The 26,885-nt window shown below is 43.6% G+C and overlaps 1 protein-coding gene across 7 annotated transcripts in view; it reads right to left on the reverse strand.

Annotated features, from left to right (window-relative positions):
• Positions 1–20,237, reverse strand: part of ARID1B (AT-rich interaction domain 1B) — a 337,147-nt gene extending 316,910 nt beyond the window's left edge. For 2 of the 7 annotated variants that reach the window (XM_072856053.1, XM_072856052.1), the window contains exon 1: positions 17,949–20,235. In XM_072856053.1, the coding sequence (XP_072712154.1) occupies positions 17,949–19,745 (1,797 nt within the window). In that variant the 5' untranslated portion in view covers positions 19,746–20,235. Of the gene's footprint in view, positions 1–17,948 lie in introns of all 7 variants that reach the window. The other 5 variants (XM_072856051.1, XM_072856055.1, XM_072856056.1 and 2 more) reach the window with 5 other exon arrangements.
• Positions 20,238–26,885: the final 6,648 nt, after the last annotated feature.

Here is a 26,885-nt window from a genome sequence, read left to right on the forward strand (position 1 = left end):
CAGCAGCCTCTTCCTGCAGCTGATGAGCGCTGAAGACAGTTCATTCTGTCAAAATCACTTGGCCTAGTCAGAAGAGGTCATTTAGCAGCAAAGACAGATGTTTCTCAGCTGATATAACTAAAAGGCAAAATAGAGCAAACAAGCCCAAGACTCATTTTAGCAACAGGGTATCTGCAATTCCAATTTTAGGTATTGTTCAATTTAGAAATACGTTATTCATCTGACACTCATTTGCAAACTTCAATTTAGGATTAAAGAGCTGCAGATACCACGTGTAAAATTCTGAAACGTACATTCTATTTATTCTTCAAAGAAAAAAGATCTTTTCTTAAAGCCACATTATTCACTTCCTATCTAACCTGACATTTCAGCTAAACCCAGCTCTTCTGACAAGTACTATGATTTCTTGAATACATTCTTCCCCTTCTCCTTTTACACTCCTACCCCTAGGTTTTTTTTGCTCAGCTCTTTCACACAGAAAAATAAATTGAATTAAAAAAGTAAAACTGCAACTGATTGTACAACAGAAATACTCAAGGATGAAAAGGAAATGCTACACATTTTTAAACTAAATTGCTCAATACCCAAGAAGATGAGACACTGGTTACAAAGCTAACACAGAAAAAGAATCATTTCAGGATGAAATATACCTGAACAACAGGCTATCAGTTAAAATTAGAAATGAGCATTACACTCAAAACTACAAAACCATCATTAGACTATTTTGACAGAAAGCATTAAGTTTCAAAAAACAACAACTCAGATACTTGAAATAATCCTCTATGAATCCACATATCCTCACACACCAATTCTATGCCAAGTTCAGCTTACACAAAGCAGGGGGGGCACGGAAGCATATGTATACGTAATTCCTTTATGCTCAGTCTGTTACTACTACAGGACAGAGCAACATCTGTCATGAATGATTTAGGTCTGTTTAGGTCTGTCTTATCCTGCCTCAGAGCAGAGGGATGGATCAAGTGACCTCTTGATGTCCCTTCCAGCCTTGCTCTTCTATGATTTGGAAGTTATTACATCATCTCTATTTTATTGTAAAACTTCTCCTGTTTCTTCAATTCGCTTTTCATTTGAAGTCATAATCCTCAATTTCTGGCACAATGAGACAACATAGACATTATAACACTACAAACATACCAGAAATATTGGTAAAAGAAAATTAAGAGGACAAAAAAAAGGTAAGTTTTCAAACCAGTCATTTCATAAGAAGTATAAAAGATATATAAGAAAAACTGTTTCTAAGGAATTTATATCGATATTTGCAGAAACTGCTAAAATACTGTAAATAAATATTTACATATTCCTATTTTTGGGGTGGTGCAAAGGTAAGGATGAGATGTGCTGTATTCCAAGCAGCAAAGGAGATATGGGCAGAAGAGAACCAGAGAAGATGGCCAACATCAAAGCACCATCTGTGCAAATACCTGTCTCTAGGTACCAACTTCTGACTGAACCAGGCAAGAGAGTTCACCCCTACCAAATGTATCTTCTACACAACATCATCATCCTCTGACTGAATCACATCCCAGAAGAGCACCTGCACTGCACCCTCCCCTCCCACTGCATCCAATTTGAGTTGCTCCTTGTACAACTTGTGCCTAGCAAGTCAATTATGGTCTTAACTGTCTTGTGTGAAGATCAATAAATTTCAGCAATTCTCCAAACGATTAACATTTTTGGAAGCATTTTTTTCAACTTCATCAAGGCAGCTTCTTTTTGTGATCCATAGAGATGCATGCAATTAGAACCATAGCACAACAAAACTCGAATAATGAGAAACAGGAGACAAAAAGTGTCCAACACAGAATTCATTAGACAGCCACAGACTATTCCACCTGTGTTGTACACTGCGTACTTGTAAAACCACAGAGGGGGAAAAAAAAATAATGCAGATGTATCCAAGCAGCTAGGAACATGAGTTTTGATCCCTTTTTATATCCTATTGTTATCCACAACCCAGGAAGCTGTTAATTGGCCTAAGTAATTGGTTTAAATACCCAAGCCCCATTATAAAAATACACTATGAAAATGCTTAGACACTTATCACAACCAAGAAATTCTTAACTAAAGTTCAAAGCTGAAAAGGCACTAGGGACTTGTCTACACTGAAGGAAAAAAATGCATAATTATACCAATATAACTAGCTCAGTGTGGAAACTTACTCCAGTATAAGAGTACCCTTTCCCACTTAAGCTTACGTGCTTTGGAAGCAGAGTAAGATAAACCATGAAAACTCTTATTCTGGTATAAGAGTGTCTCCATAGGGAGTTATATTGGTATAATTATAGCATATAATTATAGCACATAGTTGTACCGTTAAATTTCCTTGTGTAGACAAGCACTAGGTGCCCAGTCCACATACATTTTCTAGCAAAACAAATGGTTATCAAATTCCAATAGAGGCATATAAAATACTTAGCTTTTATTTTTGTTTGATGAACCTTCTTCATTTTAAAGTGATGAATTACTTCAATTAATCTTCCTTGCAAATGCTTTTCTCTCTGCTGTCCTATATGATAATAGATTATTCTTCTGGTGGAGGCATCATAAACTAACACTTTGAGAACGGCTGCGATATCTCCCACACTGATTTAGGCTCTCATCATATAAAGCAAGGGGTGAGAAATCAGGTACGAGGAAGGAATAAGGTGCTGTTTACACATTTGACTGTTAGACTCGCACCTTTTATAGTACCTCCCCAGCTACTTTAAACAGTCAAGTGCTTCAATAATTTAGTCTCTGTCCTTCTGACAATTTCATTCTCACCTCATTTGCTATAGAAGTTAAAACATTTCAGTCAACCTTGAGGAAGCCATGCTTCCTCCTCCTCCCCTCGTACACACTGGGGGGAAAAAAGTACCTCTAAAAAACATGCCACTAGTTGAACTCCAAACTATAACAGAGAACCATAAAATATATACAAACTACAAGAGACAGACACTTCAGAATCTTTTGAAAACAAGCAACTTTTCAGAGCATACCGAGCTCAGAAACGCAAGCTTAAACCAAATAAATAATCACTGGTTGTGAGAAAGATCCCTTAAAAAGGGAGCAAACAGAAATACCAGTTATGCCAGCCTCCAAAAAGTGGAAAGCACTGACACCCTGCTACAAAGTTGTCAGCGAAATTACTAAGAGCAATAATACTTCAGTTTGGGTATTTTAAACACTCTACTAAGAAAGGTTAAGTGATCTAGAGATAATTAAGGATTACAGTAACCATTTTGCAGGACATGTAGGTAAATCCCTTTTGCAAAATATGTTTTTTCCTCTTTAACAATTTTGTAAAAAAATTGCATTGCCAAAAAGAGCTCCTTGCAGGATAGGCAGCCCTGTGTCTTCTTTTCTACTTCTGAACTATTTCATCCCTCAGCATTACAACAGGTTTCGTCACTTTGGTTTTGGAACACATCCATAGTGCCCCAAACATGCCTTGTTTGCTCCCACAGACACCAGCTCCCTTGGTGGCAGAGGTCCCTCAACTAGGCTGCCCCTTCCTTCCTCCCCATGCCCAGCACAGCCCCTCAGCCCTGCCAAAGTGCTCGCTGGGTGTGCTGCCCTGCAAGACGCCCCACAGACAGACCCAGTGGAGCGACCAGCGGCAGGGCTGCCGAGCCGCAGGGAGCGCCAGCGCTGGGCGAGGACCACCACCACGGCAGCTCCGTCCCACAGGTGCCCACTTCGCCGCAGCCGAAGCGCTAGCAACGGGCAAAGAGTTTTCAATGGACTGCGAAGCAGCATCTACGCGACAAAACCGCCACCCTATTTCCAAATCAAAAGCCTGCATCTCTGTACGGAAATTGCATACCTAAGCGTTAAGGTCAACTGATCTGAAAATTCATCCTGATATTTTCAAATTTCTCAGTATGCCTCATGTCTGCAAATACGCTTGAAAAGAAACACTGACAGTTCTCACAGGCAAAAATTAAACATACCAAAAGAAAAGCAACAGCAGGAAAAACTCTGAATAGGTATTATAAAAAAGGACAACAAAAGAGAAATGGGTACTAAAACCTTTAGTTCTAATGGGTTAGCAAGATAATGAGAGGAAGGTTAGTCCAGGACTCCAACAGAAGTCTGGAGTCATTTGCCTGTATGATTTGAAAACACTATGAATAGTGGAAGGAATTAATTTCACCTGCCCTTTGACACCAACACCTGAGCTTATCAGCTTAGAACTTCTTTAAAGCAAGGGGAAAAACATGTAACTTCAGGAGCATGATTCATTAGACCTGCATTACATATCTACTTTAGTTAGGATGAGATGATTCACAACAAGAAATGATTATTTCTTTACACCAAAGAGAAGAAAAGCCCACACGAAAAGATCAGGTATAAATGCCTACAATACATATGGTTAGATGAGTCCCACCCTTGAAATCCAGTATTTCAAAGATACTGAAGGCTTATTTGGTCACTGCAATCAGTGCATTCTGTATAATCATCGTCTTGGCGAAGGAAAAAAAAATGTTTTACTCTCTGCCTCAGCTTCTTTCAAGAGGGAGATAACAATGATTTCCTGCTCTAGAGAAACGTTGAGAAATTAAATATCTGTCATTATTTACAGAGTAATTTCACACTCAAGATACAGTCTCATGATGAGTTTAAGCTGATACAAGCCTGTACCACCACCAAAAGGGGCTGTCCTGCCCTGACCCCCACCCTCAGCTGAACTCACCACACCCTCCCTTGCCTTACCTCTGTGCTGGAAAGACTGTGTGCAAGTCAGATCAGCTCAATGATCTGGCTGAAAGCTAACCATTCACAGGTTTTGTTTGGCAGGATTAGTTTTCAGACAAATCAGCGAGCTGATGCGACTCACCTTATGACACAAGGGAAGCAGCAGGGAGCTGATAAAAGGGTGGGACTGGTCTTTTCAGCAGAAGTGAAGTCTTAGATCAGCTTCAGACAACCATTAGACTCACTCTTTGGTGTAAGATCTTTTAGCAACACAAAACTCTATAAAAGAGCGCCCAAGGAGTGTAACAAAAGGCTAAGGAAAAATGCAGAGGTAAACAAATTAGGTTTTCAAGTTTCCTTCATTCTTCTCCAAAGAAATTCTGGCTTGGTATGTACACAAAAGGCACACGTCCATTTAGTTCAACACATTTTCCTATACATTTATGTGTTACAACCCTTCTCCTGCTAATTTGCTCTTTGTTTCAGCCCCTGATCCACAAAAGCCAAGAAGAATAAAAAGCTGCCTTTTTGAGGAATACTCACTTGGATCTTCTGATGAATGTCTAAAAAATGAACTCGATTTAAAAAAATATTCCCTGCTTATCCCCAAGCATTAATCTAAAAATGACAGACAAAACATGATACTGAATGCTCAGTATCAGATAAACGTTTGGAAAAAACCCTAAGAATAAAAAAAAAGTCAAGTTCATTGTCTCCTTCAGTCTACAATAGGATATATAACCCCACTTCTGGAGAGAAAAACTACATTTCTACCTATTCCTGGCACCCTGAGACAACTTGCTCGAGTAACACAGACAACCATATGCGAGTTCAAGGACTTTAAGAAAGTAAAAATGTCACCAGAAATCATAATTATTTGAACATTCTGTTATGATGGCATGACCAGCTGCAGCCTTTAACAAAAAGCACCTACTTTCTTCCTCCATCTCTTCAAGGAAGATCTCAACCCTGAGCAAAGAAAAAATTTAAACTGAATGTTAAAAAGCAGGAGTAGAGAGAAGGAACAAACAGGGTAAGTCTGACTCCGCTTTTTCAAACCTAAAAGACAAGTAACTATCACAGGTAAATCTGAGATTTTTTTTTTTTAAGGAACAAGATTGTTGCAAATAAACATCTAGGTCTTCTTAGAGGCCAAGCAATAGAATTTGGAGACTACCATGCAAGAAGAAATTGGCCTTTGTTCTTTGAATTCCTAAGGCATTTTCCGAGAACAATGGAACCTTAACTAACTTTTTAAACAGGCTTCATTCACCATCTTAACAAGCTACATCCCCCCAAAGAAAATATGACATGGTGGAATAACAAACAACCATCGTTGACAGTTTGCTTCTCTCTATGCCCCTAATCTTCTGGGGAGAATTAAAAGGAAAAGATATCTATGAAATTAAATATCAGGTACTATAAAATTGCATAGACTGCATCTAGCACATCACATTCACTACTTAATATAGACAATTACACACCAAGTGTTTCCTCTCCTCAGTTCCTGTCTTTACACTTTCCACATACACAGCAACACCACGTTTCAATTTTCATGCTGACATCTTTTCAAATATCTTTTGGCCAAATATAGGAACACAGATTTTTAATTACAGCTGCCACGCCAAGTAAAAAGTAAAGAAACCGTGCATGTCAACATTTACATTCCAGCTTGGTTTTATCTTTGTTTCCCTCTCTTCTTTTCTCCAAGTCTGCTATTACTTAGAGGATGAGCATTAGAGGAACCTGAAAAAAAACCAGCACCATCACCCACAGATAACTACTTGTATGATTCCTCCTATCACACTGCCAAGTCTTGCCGGGATTTGGGGGCTTGCTTGGTTGGTTTTTTTGGTGGCCTTTTTTTTTTTTTTTTTAAATGCAACTTGACCTCCGGTCACTAGAAGAGCCTAGACAAGAAGCTGGCTAGCAAAGGCATCTTCCCTGCTGTCACTGTTTCCCCAAGAACTTTTGTGCACAGATTCCTTGGAGGACAGAGAGGAGCAAATGCAACTCAGAGGGAGGGATGGGTACCAGGATCACTCAAGCGCTATTTTCTCCCTTGATATATGGTCATACTACTCTCCTACGCAACTGTAAAATGGCAGAAGACAATAAGGATGGCTTTTCCATCACTCCAATGATTTGGAAAGTAAGAAAGATAGGAATTCAGAGATAACATTTACAGAAGGAAAAAGAAGTATCACAAGACAAAGGAGCAAAAAAAAGATGACATTTGGATAAAAGAAAGTAATGTAACTTTGGGAAGGAAAGAAGCGAGACAGAAGCAAGTAATCCACAAAAATCTCTCACTCCCTGCAGGAGCACATGCAGAGGAAAAGCCTTGAGCAACCATATCCCACAACAGAGCTGACATGTACTAGTGTTAATATCTCCAGAAAAAGTAGAGGAACACATCTACCATTCTGCCAACCACACTCTAGCAAAGTAACAGCTGACTCAGGCCCTCCCCAACCCTCCTCCTAATAACAGAGCGTATTATTATTATTATTATTCCTTAAATAGGCTGGATAGAACTAAAGGGAGGAATGGGGGGCTATGCAAAGTCTTCCTGGGGCAGGCAATCCCTCTCCGCTGCTTGGTCACAAAACACCACAGTTGGCAAGTTCCTCCTGAACAACCAAACCCCTAAATGCTACCCCAATATATGAGACAACCAAACCATATACCCAAACCTAAAACTTACTGAGGGTCTCAATTCATCCAGAAAATGTTCCAATTGTCACCAGCATTCACACATAAAACTCTTGACAGCTTAGGCTGCAGTAGCCCTCAGATCCCTAGCTAATTCTTGGAAAAAATCTTTTTCTTTATTTTGAAACGTTGGCAACTACGCCAAGATGTTAAGCACTTCAAGAAAACTGTTCTAGAACGCAAGACAGTTAGCTACAGATGCTGCCCAATCATCCCCTCCTCTTTAAAGGAAGAGCTCAATTAAGTTGGGAACTTTTCTTCTGAATGATTTTAAATGGGTTTTTTGGTTGTGGTTGGATCTCAGTGAGTGTAATTGCTATTTATATCAAAACATTAAAAGGTCTGGTTATGGGGTTTATTAGAAAAGCAAAATGTGTTTTTAATACTTAAAAAGAACCACAACAAAATACTTTGTAGCACTATTTTCCCCTGTATTTGCATACCACATGTTCAACAACAACAAAAAGAGTATTTTAAAGTTAAAATCCCAAAAACGCCACTGAAGTAGTAGCTCCTACAGTTTGTTAGCAGGAAGAACACTTTTGTGCCAGGTCGGGGGGACTATCACAAGTGATGTGTGTTAGCTTCAGGCTTTAAAAGGAAAAAAATACATCGAAAACCAGAATATAACATAGAAGACAAACAAATACAGTAGCTCTTTATTAGCAAAAATACAATTTTGAATGTAAAGAAGCGGCCTTCCACCAGCTCCTGACTGACTACAGCGTCACTTCAAGAGAACCGCTAGAAATACCCCGCAAAGAAGCACCAGCGAGGGCAGAGGGCGGCACGGCAGAAAGGCTTCTTCGAAAGGCCGCTAAGCAACACGCGGTCAAGAACCACGCTTCCAAACAAAGCAAGCATTCCCCAGACTTCTCCCTTTCCACTCGTGTCCCCCGCAGCAGCTCGCCTCCGGGCCGCCTCCCCTCTCCCCCCTCCCCGCGGCAGGTGAGGCAGCGGCGGCCGGCACACACCGCCTCCCCGCACCCACTGGGAAACGGGATCCCATTTCCTCGCATTACCTCTGCCCAGGTCAGGGATGAATGGCTGTCAAATTCCCCGAGGAATAAAAAAAAAAGGGGGGGGGAGGGGGCCAAACCCAACCCACAGCCCTTTCTTCCCGAGGCAGCAAGTTTCAATTGAGGGAGCACATGGCTCATCTACATATGTGAAGGTCGGGGCACTCCAGCCGGGGAGGTGAAGAATGGAGCAGCTCAGGGAAGGGGCCGCCTCGCACACCCTGGCCTGCTGCCCGACAAGCGAGATTGTTGAAAAGCAATAGATAGCTTCTGGCAGCGGCGAGGGGAAAAATATTTTGATCATGTGACGCTATACAAGCTAACTAGTTTGCTTCATGTGTGAAACTTTTACAGGCGCTACAAATACCACGTTTGTAATCGGCCCCAGAAGCCAGCCGGCTCTCCTCCCCTCCCCTCCCCCGGGAAACCTCCGTCGCCAGTCAGCGTTTCTGCAGGCTGGAAATTCCTCAATCAAGCAAAACTTCAGTTTAAAACAAGTTACGGAAAACAGAATACAACCAGCCAACCGCTACCCATCTATTCCCAGCACTTTTCATTACTGCTGAATACAGGGCACCATGAAGTTACCTGCCTCGCAGAAACCCACCTTTCTGTTTACAGGAAGGAAGGACTTTCGATATAAGTAAAACTGCCAAGTAAAATCATTTTGCTATTGCTGGTACACAACTAAAGCAGCCTCAAACGTACCTACCTGTATTTTTCCAGAAATCTTTCTTTAATAGCCTCTATCTATGACCATCTGTAAGTATCTTAAACAACAACAGCTCTGAAGAACTGCTCATTTTTCTTGACTTGGGAATTTCAAGCAACTAAGAAACACTGAATTAAAAAAAGAAAAGCACAAAAGCACAATTATTTTCCATAAATCATGTCTGAGAGAAGACATCAATACTACCATTTCATATAAACAGAGAATATCCAAAATATTCATAACATAAATTGCTACACAAAAAAAAATACAGAACTCCACACATTCCACCCAAATCAAAGGCTGCAAATAAACCAGCATATTCCTTTGATGCTGTCAAAACAAACCTCCTTATCTTTATTTTTAACTTTAAAAGAATAAAATTTAAGAACTACAAATCCTGTCCTTGTGCTTTCAAAAGGAACTTTCAGAGCTGATGTTTCAGTATCTTGCTTACAAACAAGTGAGTCTGACAAGCTAACCAAATAACGTGATCAATGTTGGGAACACCTAGTCTCAGATCCCATCCAAACAAATAGAGAGAGGAAGGTACAGTGCAGGCCGGATACCTTCACACATAACAAGTATTTAGGCTGCCTATTTATGTTGCATGACACTGTAATTAAAACTGCACATCAAACTCAAATAATTAAATAAGGCAAATATTATCCTTATTTTAACATACGGAAGCTGAGGTATCCAACAGTGAAACCAGCTACCTTTAGATCATGCAGTCAGCTATCCAGAATTACTGCACCGACCCTCTACTAATACCACTTTCCTGAAGTCACATAATTTACTTACCATGGCTGAATTCACTGCTTGTGTAAAGGCGGCACTATTCCACTTCAATCAATCTGTGAATCAAGCCACGTCCACACTGGGAATGGCACACGACTACAATTACGTTTTAAAACAGGATCTCGCCTTTTGGGATATTCTGAACCAATTTTCTTTCTTTACTCAAACAAACAAAAAACAACCATGCTCAAACTTCAGGTCGCTTGGTGAAAGCCAACTGTACCAGAGATTGTGCTACAGCAAGACAGCCCTCTCTTTCCTGAATAACACAGATCACTTGCGCTTTTAAGACGTGACCAAAACATGTCGTGGGACTATCTACTTTGTGAAAAACTCAGCAAGTTACCTCTATTGTAACAGCCATACCTGTAAACCCCTCAGGAGAGGCTACTTATAAAGGCTGTTATTTTGCAAGTGCAGATACACTACCACCCCAATGGTAAGCTAAATACAAAGGGGTTTGCCACAACAGCTATTAGTCAAGGGTGCAATTAATTCACTGAACCTAACTATGTAGCTACAACAACAGAACTTCACAGTGGACCTGGCCACATGGTCTTTAAAGGGCAAATAAATTGATTCAGTAACTTGGCAGAATCAAAACCATTTTGTAACTACCACAGATAAAAAACGACTAACATCCAACAGAAACCCCTGCCTCAGAAGATTTATTTTTTTAAGCAGATACCTAAAATAAATTCCAAACAAAGCTCTCAAGGAAAAAAACATCCTGAGTGTAACAGTTTAGAATAGAAGCTTACAAGACCCTATCAATAACACAACTAACACTACCCCTAAAAAGGGGGGGGGTTATATGTCAAGTTTTCCCCATTTTCTTGATTACTATTTTTTAGCAAACATACTAAAGAAGTAACAAAAAAAAAATCCCACATGCATCTAATTTCTTTAAAAAAAAAAGGGGGCAGAAAAAAGATTAGCAGAAAATTCCCTCCCCAGCCCCCCAATGGTCAGAAAGAAACTGACGGGGATGGCAGGGGAGATCAGCGACACAGCCCTACAGATGGAAGTGTCAGAGGGCCTATCACTCAGATGGATGTCTTCATAAGCAATTATCAGATCACAAACCTAAATTCAGTATCTTTTCAAGTCTGAGAAGGCTACAAAGCAGGGGGGAAGACAGGGCACAGCAGTGAATTCTTAAATGCAGAACACCATTTGGCAATCGGACAAGTTCAGGTGCAAAAGATTAACTAACTAATAGTTCTTGAAATTGGAGAAAGGAAACTAATAAATAGATTACATACTTCTACATATGCTCAGTCCTTCTGACATAGTTACTAAACCCACCATGACTCAAATGCAAGAAGTAATATGCAAGTAGATCAATACTGATAGCTCTATACCAAAAGCAATTCCTTACGCACACTGCAGAACCATCAAACTCCAGTTTATATCCACAAACTGGCCACTACCCATTCAGAAATTCAGCAGCCTCACGACTTGGTTTGGTAGTTTATAAGGAAATTAACATTTCTGCTATACATGGAATATAAATGTACGATATATCAACACCCTTTCATACCCACTGAAAACTTTTACACAGATTTCACACTGGTTTTAATAAACATAAATGAAACATTTTGATAATAGCATCAGGATAATGATCTTAGGTTACACAATTTTCTAAACAGTTGCAGGTGCCTTCAGATGAAGTAAACTACCTACACAGGGAATACAAAGTTTGCTAAAAGGTACTTTATATTTGCAGTAAGAACAATTCCCATATGAAAAGCAATCTTTAAACAAGACTTAATAATTGTGATTTCTGCATGACATTTGCTCTACTTCAAAACTGAAGACAATTTATCCGCCAGATAAAACAACCAGACGTGGTGGTAAGGAAGCCTGTGCATGCACCCCCGCACCCCCCAGCACATACTTGTGCTCTGTACATCATATTCATCAAAAGGCAAGTTCTGCAACGCCAGCTAAGCTCCTGGGCACTTGTTCAACTCAATTTTCCTCAGAGTTTAATTTCTATGAGAAATCTAGTGACTTTATATAGATGACATTGAGTACATAATCATGATAAAACAGTGCAAGGCATACTTGAATTTTAGATGACGGTGCCTTTAGTTTAAGGTGACTATATTGACACAGCAGACAAATCCCTCGTTTTGCTCAGTCATTTGTCTTCTCAGTTGTCTGAATAGATGCCTGTAAAGCTTAAATTCTCCCAGAACAGAATGTGTTCACAATAAGACTGGATTTATTCAAAAGCTAAAGTTTATGGCACCAAGACCCTATTTATTTCTAAGAGACTCTGTTTTCAATTGTGCCAAGGTGTGCCTGCCTGAAGGAAGGTGTATGTTATGTGCCTCGGTTTCTCCATCCTGTACAACAGGAAGAATCGTCTCTTACTCCAGTGCAAGGCACACTAGAAAGATCAAACGTACTTGGAACGTCGTTACTGAGAAAATAAAGTTAGTTAAAAGTAATCCTGTACAAACTGGCCATCTACTGTCCCCAAAATGCATTGTTCACAAATTACAAAGGTATCTTGGGATAGATCCATCCCTGAGGATTCCTCGATTGCAGTGGAACACCACCCTGGATGGGTTTGGCCCTTTTGGAGCTGACATGTTCCTGGTGGATCACTGGATGCCACACTCTCAGAACTGGAAGTACAACAGCAGCAATCCTCCGGGCCACCTGCAACACAAACACTGTGCCAGCACACCAGCATTTGTGTGTAAAATTGAGCTTGAACAGGTATGGCTGGGTAACAGAAAAAAAAGGCAACCTTATGATCTGAATGGCAAAAACATACATCAGGTGTACAGAAACCTTTCAGGTTTACTAAAAAATAATATTTAAGTTTATTAACAGGTAAGGCTTCTTTAAAAAAAATTTAATACAATTGGCTCCACAAGGTTTTCTTGTATTACATTCATTTGCTTCTCTCAGCACCAAGCAATACAAAAACAACACTGCTTAGTACCGCTTTTCTACTACTAGTTTTCAAAACAAATTTGAAAACCACTAAGGTATACTTTTAATTTAAGTTTAATTAAAGTCCTCATTCAATCCTACCAAAACATGTATTTAGCACTATGTAAACAGCCCCAAAATTGAAAGAAAAAAGTTTTTTTCCCAAGTACCTTAATAATCACAATTCTAAAATATATTCTAGCAAGTTAGCCTACCACAAACACATGCTACTGAAATTCTGCAGCCTTAAGCATGCATGCACAGCGAGTGTGGCAACACTACTTTACATATCCACAGAGAATCTTCAAAGCCTCCCGATAAATGGCACGTTTTGAAAAAGTACTGAAATGTAACTAGTTAGGACACAGGTACAATCCCAAGGACATAAGGATAAATAAACTACTGCCATTCTCACATTAACAATGAGAATTTCAAAATACCTATGATAAAATATTAGTGGTACAAAAGTAAGAAAAAGAAAGACCTATCAGTAGCTATTGAAACTTGTTTTCATTGCACAAATTTAATCTAGTTTTAACTAAGATACTATTTCAGAATGAAACAGCATCACCTAACAGACCATGCTTAGTAATTTCAAAAATTTTGTGTTACATATGTAACCAGAAAATTTAGCAACGGATTAAATGCCTTAGTTTTCATCCCCATGGATTTGAATCAGAATGCCCAAAAGACAGCAATCGACTGTTCAGTTGTAGAATCCTTACACGATGGAGGCAGTAATACAGCAGACAGGTTTGCATCTCTCTTTATTGTATCTTGTACACAGGGTCCTGCTGTTCAACGTGTAGGCATAAGCGCTACTACAGAAACCAATAACTGAACACCAAACCACAAAGTGTCAAATATACAGTCGTAATGTATATATAGATGCTACTAACTGAGAATATTGCTATTTGCTACTTCTAAATAGAAGCTATGTGAATACTAAACTGTTTATTCGAAAATGCACAGGGAAAGATATTTTTTATTCTCCCATTGAGACATCAAGAATCTATTCACCACACTAACAGCTGTTTAATGGCCTTCAGGCACAGGACATGATTCTGCAGCCCTGGCTTAGCCAGAACTCCCAATACAGACAATCTATTTGGCATAAAAAGAGCTGCAGAATCAGGCACATTCCGAGTTTCTCTGCTGCAAAACAAACGACTGATACACACACAAACTCAGAGCAGCTCGACAGATTTTTTTCTAACACTTGCTATATACCTTATGCTATACAGGTACTCCTGAAAGGACCCAGGTTCTCTCTTCGTGTGTAGGTGTATGTACATCTTACACACGTGCACAAAGGAGAAAGATTTATATAAAGCATACACACGGAGGCCAGCTAATGTGTTAAGCTACTGCAGTGCAAATCAGAAGTGAAGAATAAAAGGAGCCTCAGGACTCTAAGTATCTGTACACTGCCAAGGAATTAATCAATAATCAAAATAACTGAATGACAAGGTACTGTACTAGCATCACACAACTCCTCCACAATCAAATCAATGTATCCGCATGAGCAATATCCATCTGCTTTGAAAACGTGTGTTTCTTCAGAAACAAGAGGCCTCTTTTTCAAGCTTACATCTCGTCTCACGACAGGGTAAGGCGATTAAATGAAATGGAAGCAAAATTTTCTTAAATAATTTAATAGGCTGGACAAACACAGAAGTCAGTTCAGAGTGGGACGCCACAGTTCTGCACATTACAAAAATTACCCATGGTGAGGCAAGAATTTCCTGAACAAGTATCTCAGATGTTGTAGCCCACTGACGGTCCTTTTTCTCTGTTCGCAGCACAATAGTTTCTTACAGGCATAGGGGCCAATCATCATCTGCTTTGCAAAGACACATGACAAATGAGTATATTCTAATGTGTGTATACACATATATAGAGTATACACATATATAGAGTATACACACAGAAGATTATTTAAAAAAATAAAGAGAAGCTTTCTGTTCAAATGCTGGCCTAAATATTCCGTTATTCTCTTTCAAACAACAATCAGTTTCTCTGCTTAATGATGTAACATACCTGGAGGTTGACACGTGGGAATTAAAAATAAAAAAAACAATGTACAAAAATTATTGTGTTCTGTAAGCTAATGGTAAGTATTTCTTTTTATTTGGCACAACATATTTTATACATTTAAAAAAATTAATTTAAAATCTAAGAAAATTTCTTATCTCAATCACTTACTGGTTAGATGGAAAAACCATAATATAAAGAACACTGATGACTTGCCTTTATGACAATTATTTTGAGGAAAAAACAATAATTAAAAAAAAAAAATCAAAGAAATTGTGCCCTTGCCAGACTATTCTTTCTAAGCTGCTTCCTAATTCTTACGGTACCAAAAAAAAAAAAAAAAAAATTCTGTGAGAGAGGACGTAAACCCATAAATATAAGGAAGTATTTCTAAGGGTCATACTGAGGACATAAGGAATTTACTCTCACTCCTCCAATAAAAATAAAATACTTTAAACAATTTCTGCCGTGAAGAAATAGCACTCTGAAGTAACATGTACTATGTCTATCTGACGACAATTTTCCTAGCTTTTAAAGCCATAAATTCTGAACTACCTGTGTTTAAAAGCAAGCAGACAATGCAAATATTTTTGAATTAATTATGAAAGGTTATGCATATGAGGCCTCATTACCTTATGGCTTCCAGTGACCCTTTTATCAGTGCAAATTAAAAAAGGTAAAAATTAACACTCACAAAAAAAAAATCTTATTTCCCTGGAAGAAATAGAAAGGAAATGGAATAAAAACTAAAAATGTGACAGGAGCGGTCTGCTGGAAGTAGACAAACACACACACAGCCAGCCCATCCAGGGTTTCTATCATTATGTTTTCAGTATTAATACACCGTTCGCAACATTAAGCGATGTTTTCTCCCGGTTCTGTTCATTACTTCGTGGAAAGAACCAGCTATTTAAGGACCCCAAAAGCGTACACCTGCATTTGTTCCTGTCAGTCCTCGTTGTTAAAAGCTATTAAAAGATTTAACAGTTCTTAATAGAAAGATCTTGTTGAAGGGAAAAGAAACCCATAAAATTCTAATGCACTACTCCATTTAACACAATTCACTCTCCTACTGAGAACTGAAGCCTAATCTCACACTTGTGTAGAAAAATAATGAGATCAACAACTCCCGATGCTTCTTGAAGTATTCTAACCACAATTCAAACGCGAAAGCACATTTTCCCCCGAATATCTGGACTCGTTGCAGCGATGAAAGAAACGCAATCTCTGACAGAACAGCTCCTCTTTCCCTTCTCTGGACAACACGCGGCGTTTCCTCACCTACAGCAGCTACGTGCAAACAAGATTTTTTTAAGAGGCATGCACAGGTTAGATATCAAGCTCACAGAAGTGTAATGAAATTAGTCTTTGGATTAAATCGGGGTTTTTTTTGGTTACAAAAATCTAATCCCTTGCGTAATATCCATAAGCTGTCACATTACAAAATGTTTTGAGAGGCGCGAGCGCAACTTGAAATCCCGAATCCTCGTCCAAACACTGCTATTACAAGACAGTCCCCTACCGCCTCCAATTAGCACAGAATTAAAAATCTAAAAAAAAAATAAAAGTCGATGCCCAGAAAAGCCACGCCACGGAGCACAGGTGAAGGGGGGTGGGGAGATGCCCCTGGCTTTTCACCGCGCCGGCGGCCAGCACGGCCGGGGCCGGTGCCGGTGCGGAGGCCGTGCGTGTGCGCCTCTCCCCCGCCCGCGTCACCTCGCCCCGCCGGCGCGACTGGCGGGTGTTATTTGTGGCGGGGGTTTCTGTGACTGCGCCGCTCAGCGCTTCTATTTACATCAGCGGCGCGAGGTGCCCAATGGCGAGCGGGGAGCCAATCAGATGGCAGATTAGATGTCAACTCGGAGGCAGCTGTCTGGAGACGGTTGCAGCCAGTTTACCTCCACAATTCAAATTCCGAACCTGGCGGAGGAGACCCGGCCGCTCCTCGGCACCGGCCGTCCAGCGGGGACCGGCCTCCCGGCCCGCCGGCTCCCCGCCACCGCACCGCCCGCCCCGGAAAGGCGCTGCGCCACGGCCCGCCGCCCCGCGATCATCGCGCCCATCTATCTATCGATCGATCCATCGATCCATCGATCGATCGGCGGAGTTACCGGGCTGGGGCAGGGGGGTGCGGGTGGGGGCGGCGCGGCCCGCCCGCTGCCCGCGCCCCTTTACCGACGCCAAGGACTTTTCGTTCTTTTTTTTTTTCCTTTTCCTTTTTGTTTTTTCCCCCCGGTTCGGATTTCCGCGTGTGTTTGGGGAGAGAAACGTAGTTATGCGCGCGCGCACCCACGCGCGCTTCTGCTGGTGGGCAAGTCCCCGTAAGGTCACCGGACCGAGGCACCCCACGCGCCCCGGCCCGCGCCGCGCGGACTAAGGCGCGGGCACAGGCGCGCACACACGCAGGCGAACACACGCACACACGCGCGCTCTTCCCACAGAAAAAGGAGCCCGGCCGCGTTCCGTGGATCTCACTGCGGTAACTCCATCAGTGACAAACTAATCTGCTAAGAGCGTGCGACGGCGCAACTCGCTCTGGTCAAAAAAAATAACAGGTTAAAGAGAGAGAGGAGGAAAAGGGGGGGAAGAAAGCCCCGTGGAAGATAATGGACGTTATCCCCCGGGAGCCCCCTGGGTCCCGGTTACAGAATCCACCCCCCGCCCCCGTCCCAGGCTGCCTGTCCTCCGGGCCCTGCGCCTCCCCGTCGCTGTTTCAAAGTGGAGGGAAAAAATATTAATTGGGTTTGAGAACAACCTAATTTCGGCAGCGAAAGCCGCACTCCCATGCCTCCGGCCCCACCGGGGCCGCGCATTATGCGCTGCTCACCCCTGCTACGGAGGCAGCGAGGAGCAGAACCGGCCCGGAGGAAAAAAAAAAAAAAAAAAAAAAAAAGGAAAAAGAAAGATGAAAAAAAGAGGGGGTTGGGAGAGAGGGAAAAAGTGAATTATAAAGAAACTAAGACCCCGACACGAGCGGCACGGAGGCGGGGAGCCGTCACGAATCGAGCGCGGGGGGTTACCTGGGTCCTGCCGATGGCCTGCCCGGTGTTCCCAGGGCTCATCGCCGGGTGATTCCTTTGTTGTGCCGCTGCCCAGGCCGGGTTTGCCGCTCCGTACTGGGCGCCCATGTCCTTGCCCATGCCCATGCCCGCCGCTGCCTGCTGGCTTCCCGGGGCGGCCGCCGCTGCCTGGGGCTGGGGCTGCGGCGGCGGCGGGGCGCTGGGGCTGCTGTAGTCGGGGTAGCTGCTGCCGTAGCTCCGCATCATGGGGCTGGGGGACGTGAGCAGCTGGTTCAAAGTAGGGGTGGCCCCGGACGGGTGCTGGTTCTGCCCGGAGAACCGCGCGAAGCCGCCGGCCGCCGCCGCCGCACCGGCAGCAGCCTTGCCGAGGCCGGCCCCGCCGCCGGGGCCCATCATCATGCCGCCGCCCGGCTGCCGCGGGGAGCTCAGCACCCCGTAGCCCGCCGCGGAGCCCCCGTAGCCGCCGCCGCCTGCCCCGGCGGCCGCCGCCGCCGCCGCCGCCGCCACGGCTCCCGCGCCGCCGCCGCCCGCGCCGCCGCCGCCGCCGCCGCCGCCGGGGCCGCGGCCGTAGCCCGGGTAGTGGTTGTACTGGCTGTTGGGGTAACCTTCGTGGGAGTTTTGCAGGGGGTCCATGCTGTTGGGGGCCGCCGTGGGGTGCATTATCCCCATCCCGGGGCTTTGTTGTCCGCCATGTTGATCAAAGCAAGGCCCGGCGCGGCTCGCCGTAGCGCTGCTGGCAGGGGCAGGGGCAGCGTTGCCATAATAGCTATTGAACTCCGAGACACCCACCGCGGAGGGGCCGCCGCCGCCTCCCCCGCTCCCGCCGCCGCCGCCGCCGCCGAGGCCGCCGCCGCCGCTCCCAGCGCTCGGGGGCGGCTGCTGGGGCTGCTGCTGTCCGCCCAGGGGTCCCAAGCCGGGGTGATCGTAGCGGCCGCCGATGGGCTCGCCCATCTTGCCGGGCATCTCCTCCTCGTCGGCGCCTTTATTCAGCATTTGCTGCGGCTGCTGCGGGGGCTCGGCCTGAGCGCCCAAAACACTGTCTTTTCCTCCATGTTGCTGCTGCTCCATGTCTGCACTGGGCTGAGCAGCGCCGCCACCGCCACCGCCGTTGTTGTTGCTGCCGCTGCCGCCGCCGCCGAGGCTGCTGTTGTTATTCTGCACGGGATGGTGCTGAGGCGGCGGCTGCTGCGGCGGCGGCGGCGGGAATTGATTTAGCTGCTGCTGTAGTGCATGGTGGTGGTGGTGCGGGTGGTGGGCATGGTGGTGGTGGGCATGGTGATGCGGGTGGTGGGCATGGTGGTGGTGGGGCGGCGCGGCGGGGTGATCGCCTCCGACGCTCTTCAGCTTGTGGTTGGGGAGCAGCCCCGTCTCCATGGCCGAGCCCGGGTTGGAGGAGGAGGAGGAGGAGGAGGAAGAAGACGAAGAAGATGAAGATAACGCCGAGGAGCTTCCACCTTCCTTCAGAGCCGGCTCCGAGGAGGAGCCGCCGCCGCCGCTGGCGTTGTTGTTGTTACCGGCGGCAGCGGCGGGAGCCGCGTTATTGGCCATGTTCAGCGGCTCGCCGTGGTGGTGGAGGAGATGGTGATCTACATTATTCACGCTGCTGCTGCTGCTGCCGCCGGCCGGACTCCCCTCTCCGACCCCCAGCGCGGGGCCCGGCCCGGGAGACCCCGCGGCGGCGGCGGCGGCCCCCCCCGGGCCCCGCTCCGGGCCCAGGCCGCCCGGCAGGCTCGGGGCTTTGCCCTTGCTGTTGTTCGCACCCGCCGGAGCCGCTGCGACTTGCGCGGCCATGATCATCGCAACATTGCGAGTCCGGAGAAATTAGTTATGATAATAGTAACTACCAAAAAAAAATAATTTTTAAAAAGAAAAAATCAACCCCCACCCTCTAAAAAGGGGGGCGAGCAGGGGTGGGGGAGGGAGAGGAGAGGGGCAGAAAGAGAAGCGGCCGGGGACGGGAGTTGACTGAGCCAAGAGTATCCCCTGCGGACCGCTCCGCACGCACCAAATTACAGAAATTTCCCTCCCCGAGTCCGTGATTGAGATTAGAAATGGTAAGAACGCCTTACGGTCCGAGCCTGTTCCTGCTGTGTGATTTCATGTTGAAAGTTTTTTGTTCAGGTTTAAATGAAACTTTTTTTTTTTTTTTTTTCCTCCTTTCCTCTCTAACCCGGATATGGGTAAACACACGTCTGGCGGAGCCGCGCTGGCCCAGCATGGCATGAGCGAGCGAGCGAGCCAGCGCCGGCAGCCATCGCCCCCTCCGCCCCGATCGCTCCCGCGCACTTGCAAAACGCGGACTGGACTCCGCACGGCCCCGGCTCCCGCTCCCCGCCGCCGGCAGCAGCGCGGCGGGCCGGGGGGGCGCGGCCCCCTCGGGTGCCCCTGCTCGTAGTCGGGACCCGCTCCCCTGCGCGCCGAGAGTCGCGGCCGGCGCCGGGCACCCTCCGGGCTCGGCGGAGGAGGCAGCCAAACGCCGGGCTCGGGCGGGGGTTGCTCCGAGGCCAAGGGTCGAGGCGGGCCCCGCCGGGCGCCCCGGGCCGCTTAACGCCGCCGGGGGGGGGCCGGGGCTGGCCCCGCCGCTGCGGGGCCAGGGGTGCCGCCGGCGGCGCTGCCCCGCGCGGGCCGCTGCGGCGGGAGGGCGGCGAGGGGGCGGCCACGGACGCGGCGCCCCGTGTCCGGGTGGGCTGGAGCGGATGAACCGCTCCAACTTTCGGGGACCGCACGCTGCCCCCCAGCCCCCTGCGTCGTGCTCGAAAGGCTTCTCCTTGTATTCCGAGAGCAGGGAAACGTGCGCTATGTCACGGAAAAATAAGACTTCCCCCCCCCCGAAGATTTCCATTGTGTGTGCAGACGTTTATAAAATTTAACCTAAAATTCTGCAGCGGTAGCATCTTTGCAGTTGTCCACATTGTCCAGATGTCTCCAAATTCTAACGGTCATTTGCACTGATGATGCTTTTATATATAGGGCTGTTTTCAATATGTTCTGTGTACTTATTTGCAGATCAACAGGAGTCGATCAAGGAGAGCGAGCCATTTTCGGCCTCATAATTGTTTCCCCAAACAATATAATTTCCAGCACGCACAAGACACTCATGAAAACGTAGTAACACAAAAACCAAAATATGTAATCCGAGTAACTCTTGCTCCAAACGGAAAGCTGCTGCTGCTGACCTACATTTTTGAACCATCTTTCAGAACGGTTTGAAGGTTTTTTTATAACTATCTTAATACAAATGATACCCTAGTATAAAAACAGGTAGTAGTCACACACTACATTCAACTAATGAAAGCAGTTGGGAGATCAAATACTTGGCTATCAATATAGCAAACTGGGATATTAGCGAACGTTTTCAATATAGTAAGGGTCTAAACCACGCTGTTTTAAATTAATACATTTATGCGCTCTGTTAAAGGTAGGCACGTTTTCAAATTTCAAAATGGATAAATAGGAGATTCAATAATAATAGTAGAGAAAAACGCAGCATATCAAGAAATGTGCTGTCATGAGTAGAGACGCTTTTTTGAATCCACTGTGAAAACATTAAAGAGCAGAAGCTTCATGCTATAATGTTGAATTACATGCAAAGATTATTGATAAATGTATGAACAGTGTGATTCCAGTGTCTAGTAATTTTAGTTCTGTCTGAAAAGTCAGAAATATTCTGATTTCCATTATGGAGTTAGTTTTGAAAAGTCTCAGTGCTTGTAAAGTACATCCTGCTAACACTTCTGTTACAATTGTATTTTTCTCTTTCTTTTCTTTCTTTTTTTTTTTTTTTTTGGTACTCTTTGCAAGTGCAAAAATGTTATATGGCTAGTAGAAAAACATAGAGCGGGAAAAAAAATGGTGAGTAATTCTAGTGGGGGGAATCAGGTGCATACCCAAGGGTCATTACAGTCTGTAACAACAACAAATTGCGATTCTATGCAAACTGCTAGAAAGGGGTATATCATCTTTGTAGGAGAGAGAATAACAGAACTGTAAGATGAATTCATGCCAAATCATTCATCAGCTTTTGCCAAGAGAATACTACATCTTTGTTAGTGAGCCTTTTTGACATTTTCTCCTGGATTTTCTTCTCTTCTATATTCAAATGCACGCTAATTATACACATTAAACCACATAAGTTGATTTTTTGAAGTCTTTCATATGCAAATATAAATATAGATGTCTACTTGTGTGTATTTATTTACATGTGTACTCTAAAATAAAATATAAAATCAATTACACATTTATACTTTAAGACATTTATATTCAAGCAAAACTATATATATTGAAAATCTGATAAGATGCACTGATAGCGCCTCGGTTATGGATCGCAATACTTCCTGACATGCTCCGCAACTCTTTCTGATAAGGAAAATAACCCGCAAAGTTTAACACAGATTTACTTTGAAATGTTTTCCCCAGAAAAGAAAAAAAAGATGAGGCTTTAAACTGAAGAGTTTATACTACTAACTCCTTTTCCTCCCATTTGTTTCATCAACTCGGCTACAGGATTGGAACTAAGAGGCTATAAAATAGAGGCCCTCAGCACAATGAAATCAGTCTGCTATAAAAGGCAACACATGCCAGTTTTTCCTCCCCAATGGCAGATGCCACACCCTAAAGCAGACAGAAGGCACTGCAGTCTGTGCAAGGGAAGCACAACACAAAGCAACAACGATGGTTCAATTTTTTAGATCACAAATAATGTTGAAATTCCTTTTGCCATCTTTGCTCAGATGATGAGTGGTAGTGTTTGTTAAATTCAAATTCTCCTTTCCAAAAGCTCTCATTGTATGCATGAATTATGAATTTGTTATAATATAATGTAAAAAAGCTCTAATTGCCATGCATATTATCTGCTGCAAAATGATTGCATTGATACTTGATATTGCAAGTGCGCAGTTTCAACATTCGTTCCATTTTCATTGTTTCCTCAATTTAATTATTTTCTATAAACCAGTGTTGTCCAAGCATGGTTTCTTTCTCTTGATTTTTTTTCTGATAAATTATAAACTCTGGTGCTCTGGGATCCCTTTCCAGGATAAACAACATCATTTTCTAAACTTACTGTTGGTAATTTGTTTATTCCATTGGCTACGACATCCGTACAGACCCCCTAGGCCGCCCATCTGTAGCTCGACCCCATGGAAGTGAGGCGCCTTTCCCAGCAGTACAGCAGCCATCCTTCCGTTTGGTCAGAGCAGTAGCTTTTAAATCATACAAAGAATAACACTAAAGAGAGATGCAGAAAACAAACCAGTATTGTAATAGCTCTGAGGTGTTATTTCAGAGATATTGGGAGAAACAGCGTTATCTTTAATTTTTTTGGTGAGGTAAAAATCCAATCAGAGGTTCAAGAGCCTGTTGCATCTGACCTGGGTACCCACAAGAGAATGAAAAATCCCCGTGTACAAAAACCCCCCTTTTTGTTGGGTTCTCGTTGTACTTTAGGTTTAAATCCACTGTGCAGTTCAATGAAACAGTTGTCAAATTCACCGTAATTCTCAATTTCCTTCTTTTAGATTGGCATTAGATTTAATGAGGAAAAAAGAGAGAAGTGTGTGGGCTTTTATTAAATTATCACTTCTTTTACTAGTTAAACATCCAATCGAAATCATTCTGAAGTCAGTGCAAATCTTTTAATTGATTTCAATAAGGCATAAATCAGATCACTGAAAAGTAAGCAGTCAGCTCAAGCTTTAGCTTTATGCTTTATCTTGGTATTTGGAGCTATAGCAATGGGATTTTGCTTTTAAGAGAACCCTTATGTGGTCAACATATAAATATAATATAGTGGTGTTTTCTTTATTACGTAATATTTACATTTCAGTCACAAATGTAATATGTAAACTATTGCAGTTGATATCCAGCTGATAAGCCAGGATCTGTTAGGTGTAAAGCCTGTAAGGTAAGTGTAATACTTTTATTTTAGCTGGTCATAATGAAGTTTGAAAAACGCAGTTTATGCCAACAGATTGTGGCCTAAAACATGTAGAGAGTGACACATTCTACCATTTAATTAAAATCCATTCTTTAGCAGCCACTAGTCCTGGGCAATTTAATCAATTTCTTCTGGCAATATGTAAACAAAAGGACTGCAAAACATTACTGTCTCCACCTCAAGAATGTCATGCACGATTTTATTATGGAAATGCAACACTAGCAATTTTTTTCCTTGCTGGATTTAGACCACTTGAATAGAATGTTTAAATACCTCAATTCTACAAATGCGAATCATCCACTGAAGTCAATAAGATCACTCACTTCCTTAAAGTTAAGCCCTGATTAAGTGCTTCTGTGGACTGAGGCCTCTAGGAGAAACAGCTCTTGAGTCTGTACTTTGGTGAGATAGCAGCCCAACCAATTTTCTAAATCAAAACAAAATCTTCCACTTGGCAGTAATAGTAGGGGTTGTCGATTTCTGGGTTTACCCACTGGTGAAATCTGAGCCTTTAAACTGAATTACACTAATATTTCTGGATCCTATGTCATTGTTTGGGAACATCATTGCATTTTGGAGAAATCTAGGAAAAAGCCAGCCTTCCTTTGAATTAGTAATTTATGGTCCTGTTCATTTATAAATTAGAAAATTTAAATGACATTCAGTACAACAGTAATAATAAGAGTTCTCTGCCAATGATTCTTTTCCATTCTCCTGCCTTTTACAAATCTTTTCTTTGCTGATGTGCAAGATGCACATGAGACCAAAAGAAATATTTGCTGTTAGCTACACATTGGTCGGAGGTACTTTCTATCGTCAGTTGTAGCATGCAGGGTTGACTGATACATCGAAGAAAGAGTCAAACTGATAATACACAGCTTTCACACTCATAAAATAAACAAGAACGCTAACTTAGCTGTAAAGATGCTAGATCTTCCAAGAAAAAAAAAAGCCCTAGTTTTCTTTCCTAAACTTTTCCCACAGTATAGTTACACATTTTATATGTCACAATGCAAATATTACCTATAGCCTGCAGTATTTATCAATTGCTGTTTCTAGGAAGAGAGTACTGTGGCCTCCACATCTTCACAAAGAAAAATAATTTGTCTCTAGGATATTTTTATGTACAGCCTGAAATGCATGGATTTTAATAGGAGAAGGCACAAGTTTTTTCCTTTGCAAACTGAATTTCTTTTCTATGACTATAGTGTATATGCAATTCTGAATATTTGCAAGGGTGACAAAATCATGATTTTGCCTGATACACTCTATTCCTGACCCATTTCTGTTGTGTTTCACCATTCACAATCTCTAATACAGCAGCTCTGAGTCTTTTAGCTGGAGCCCCACCTTTCTCCTTTGCTGTAACAGTTTGTAATTCCCTCCTTCCCCCACCTTATCTTCACTCCCCACCCTTTTACACGTACATGCATGTTCGGTCTCTGGGTAACCCCAAATTCCTGCAGCCCAACTTGCAGCTGCCTTAGCCTCCCGAAGTGTAGGCATACTGTATCATTCATGAGTATCACTCATACTGTTGTTTTCTCTCCAAATGAATCCTACCCTCCAAGTTCCAGCAAAGTTCACCCCAGTGCCGATTTCCTTCGGCCCCTCTGCGTAGGTGACACAAAGTGAACACTTTTGGTGAAGAGAGGGAGGAACTGCAAAGGCTGGAAGAGGATGAGGGAGGAGAGAGGTGGGAGAGGCCAGATGAAATTTTCCTGAGCCTTCTCCATCCCAACCTGGTACGTGCTGTACTTTCCCAAGGGGACAACTTCCTAGTTTGAGAGATGTTGCTTTGATACATTTATCCTTTAAGCACTCCTGTAAACTGAGAAGTCCAGTTACTCCCGCTTCACCGTCAAGGAAATGAGGCACAAGGGAGGAATGCCATGACTGCGTGAACACTTCTTTCAGCTGCAGTGCCAGCTCCAGCAGCTCCAGGTGACCGCCATAACCACCTGGCATGGACCTTGGGGGTGCTGATGCAACAGTCTGCGCAGCTGCATGGTGTGCCAGTAACCCAAGGGGGGAGAAAGAAAACTTATTTTTATCCAGATCCTTGCACTGACTCACCCAACGGCCCAACCAGTAGTGCTGGCATAACAGGAAGGGGGAAGAGAAGGGGCAGAGCGCACAAGGCCGTTACCCACTTCTTACTGTTTGACTGAAGAGGAGGCTTGGAGGCAGGGGGAGATGAATAGGACCTGTTTAGCCAGCACTACTGGCAAAAGAAATGTATGTCCTAAGATTATAAACAGGTGCTCTCTTCCAAAGCCCAGCTGAGCCAGTGAAAAAAGTTACTGTCCCCATTTCTTGTCAGCATCGCTCCTGCCAGATATTAATGCTCCTCACATCAGCTGGTACAGTTGCTCATATGTGTGTTCCCCAACCCTTTTCAGATTAAATGAGCCAGGTTACCAGACTTACTATTTAAACTATCTGCATTAGCTCAGACCCATTTGCCTAAATAAGATTAGGATAAAGTGAGCCAACAGATCTGAGGAGACAGCAGACTCCAGCAGAGGAACAATAAATAGCTGGTAGGTGGCAGTAACCTCTTCAATAAGCACAACTTCTTACTGAGGGAGTCGATCCATTTAGGCCTTAAATGTTGGTCATGGTGATGTAGAGACAGTTACGTGTCAGTGAAGAGAGTTTATCCATTTTTTGGATGTCTGGCCTAGAGTAGTAAAAGCTCCAGGGTGTGGGGTTTACCATCTTTTATTTATTTTACTATTACTGCATCATGGGGATGTGCACTTGTGAAGTATATGCTGAACTGTATGTGCATCACCAGAGTCCCAGGCTTGTACTACGACTGCTGGTCCATCCTCTTTGCTCACACAGTGGCTCAATGGAGTCTCTAAGCTGCAAAAGTGAGCTAGTGATTCTTGCCTAAGTGTCTGAGGTGGGAATGCTCCTTGCACAGGAGGCAGCTGAAATACCTGTGATCTCTAGATTCACAGGGAGAGGTTAACTTGGATGAAGATGCTCCACAC

Source organism: Ciconia boyciana, chromosome 3 (genome assembly GCF_034638445.1).
Source record: "Ciconia boyciana chromosome 3, ASM3463844v1, whole genome shotgun sequence".
Classification (NCBI taxonomy): Eukaryota; Metazoa; Chordata; class Aves; order Ciconiiformes; family Ciconiidae; genus Ciconia; species Ciconia boyciana.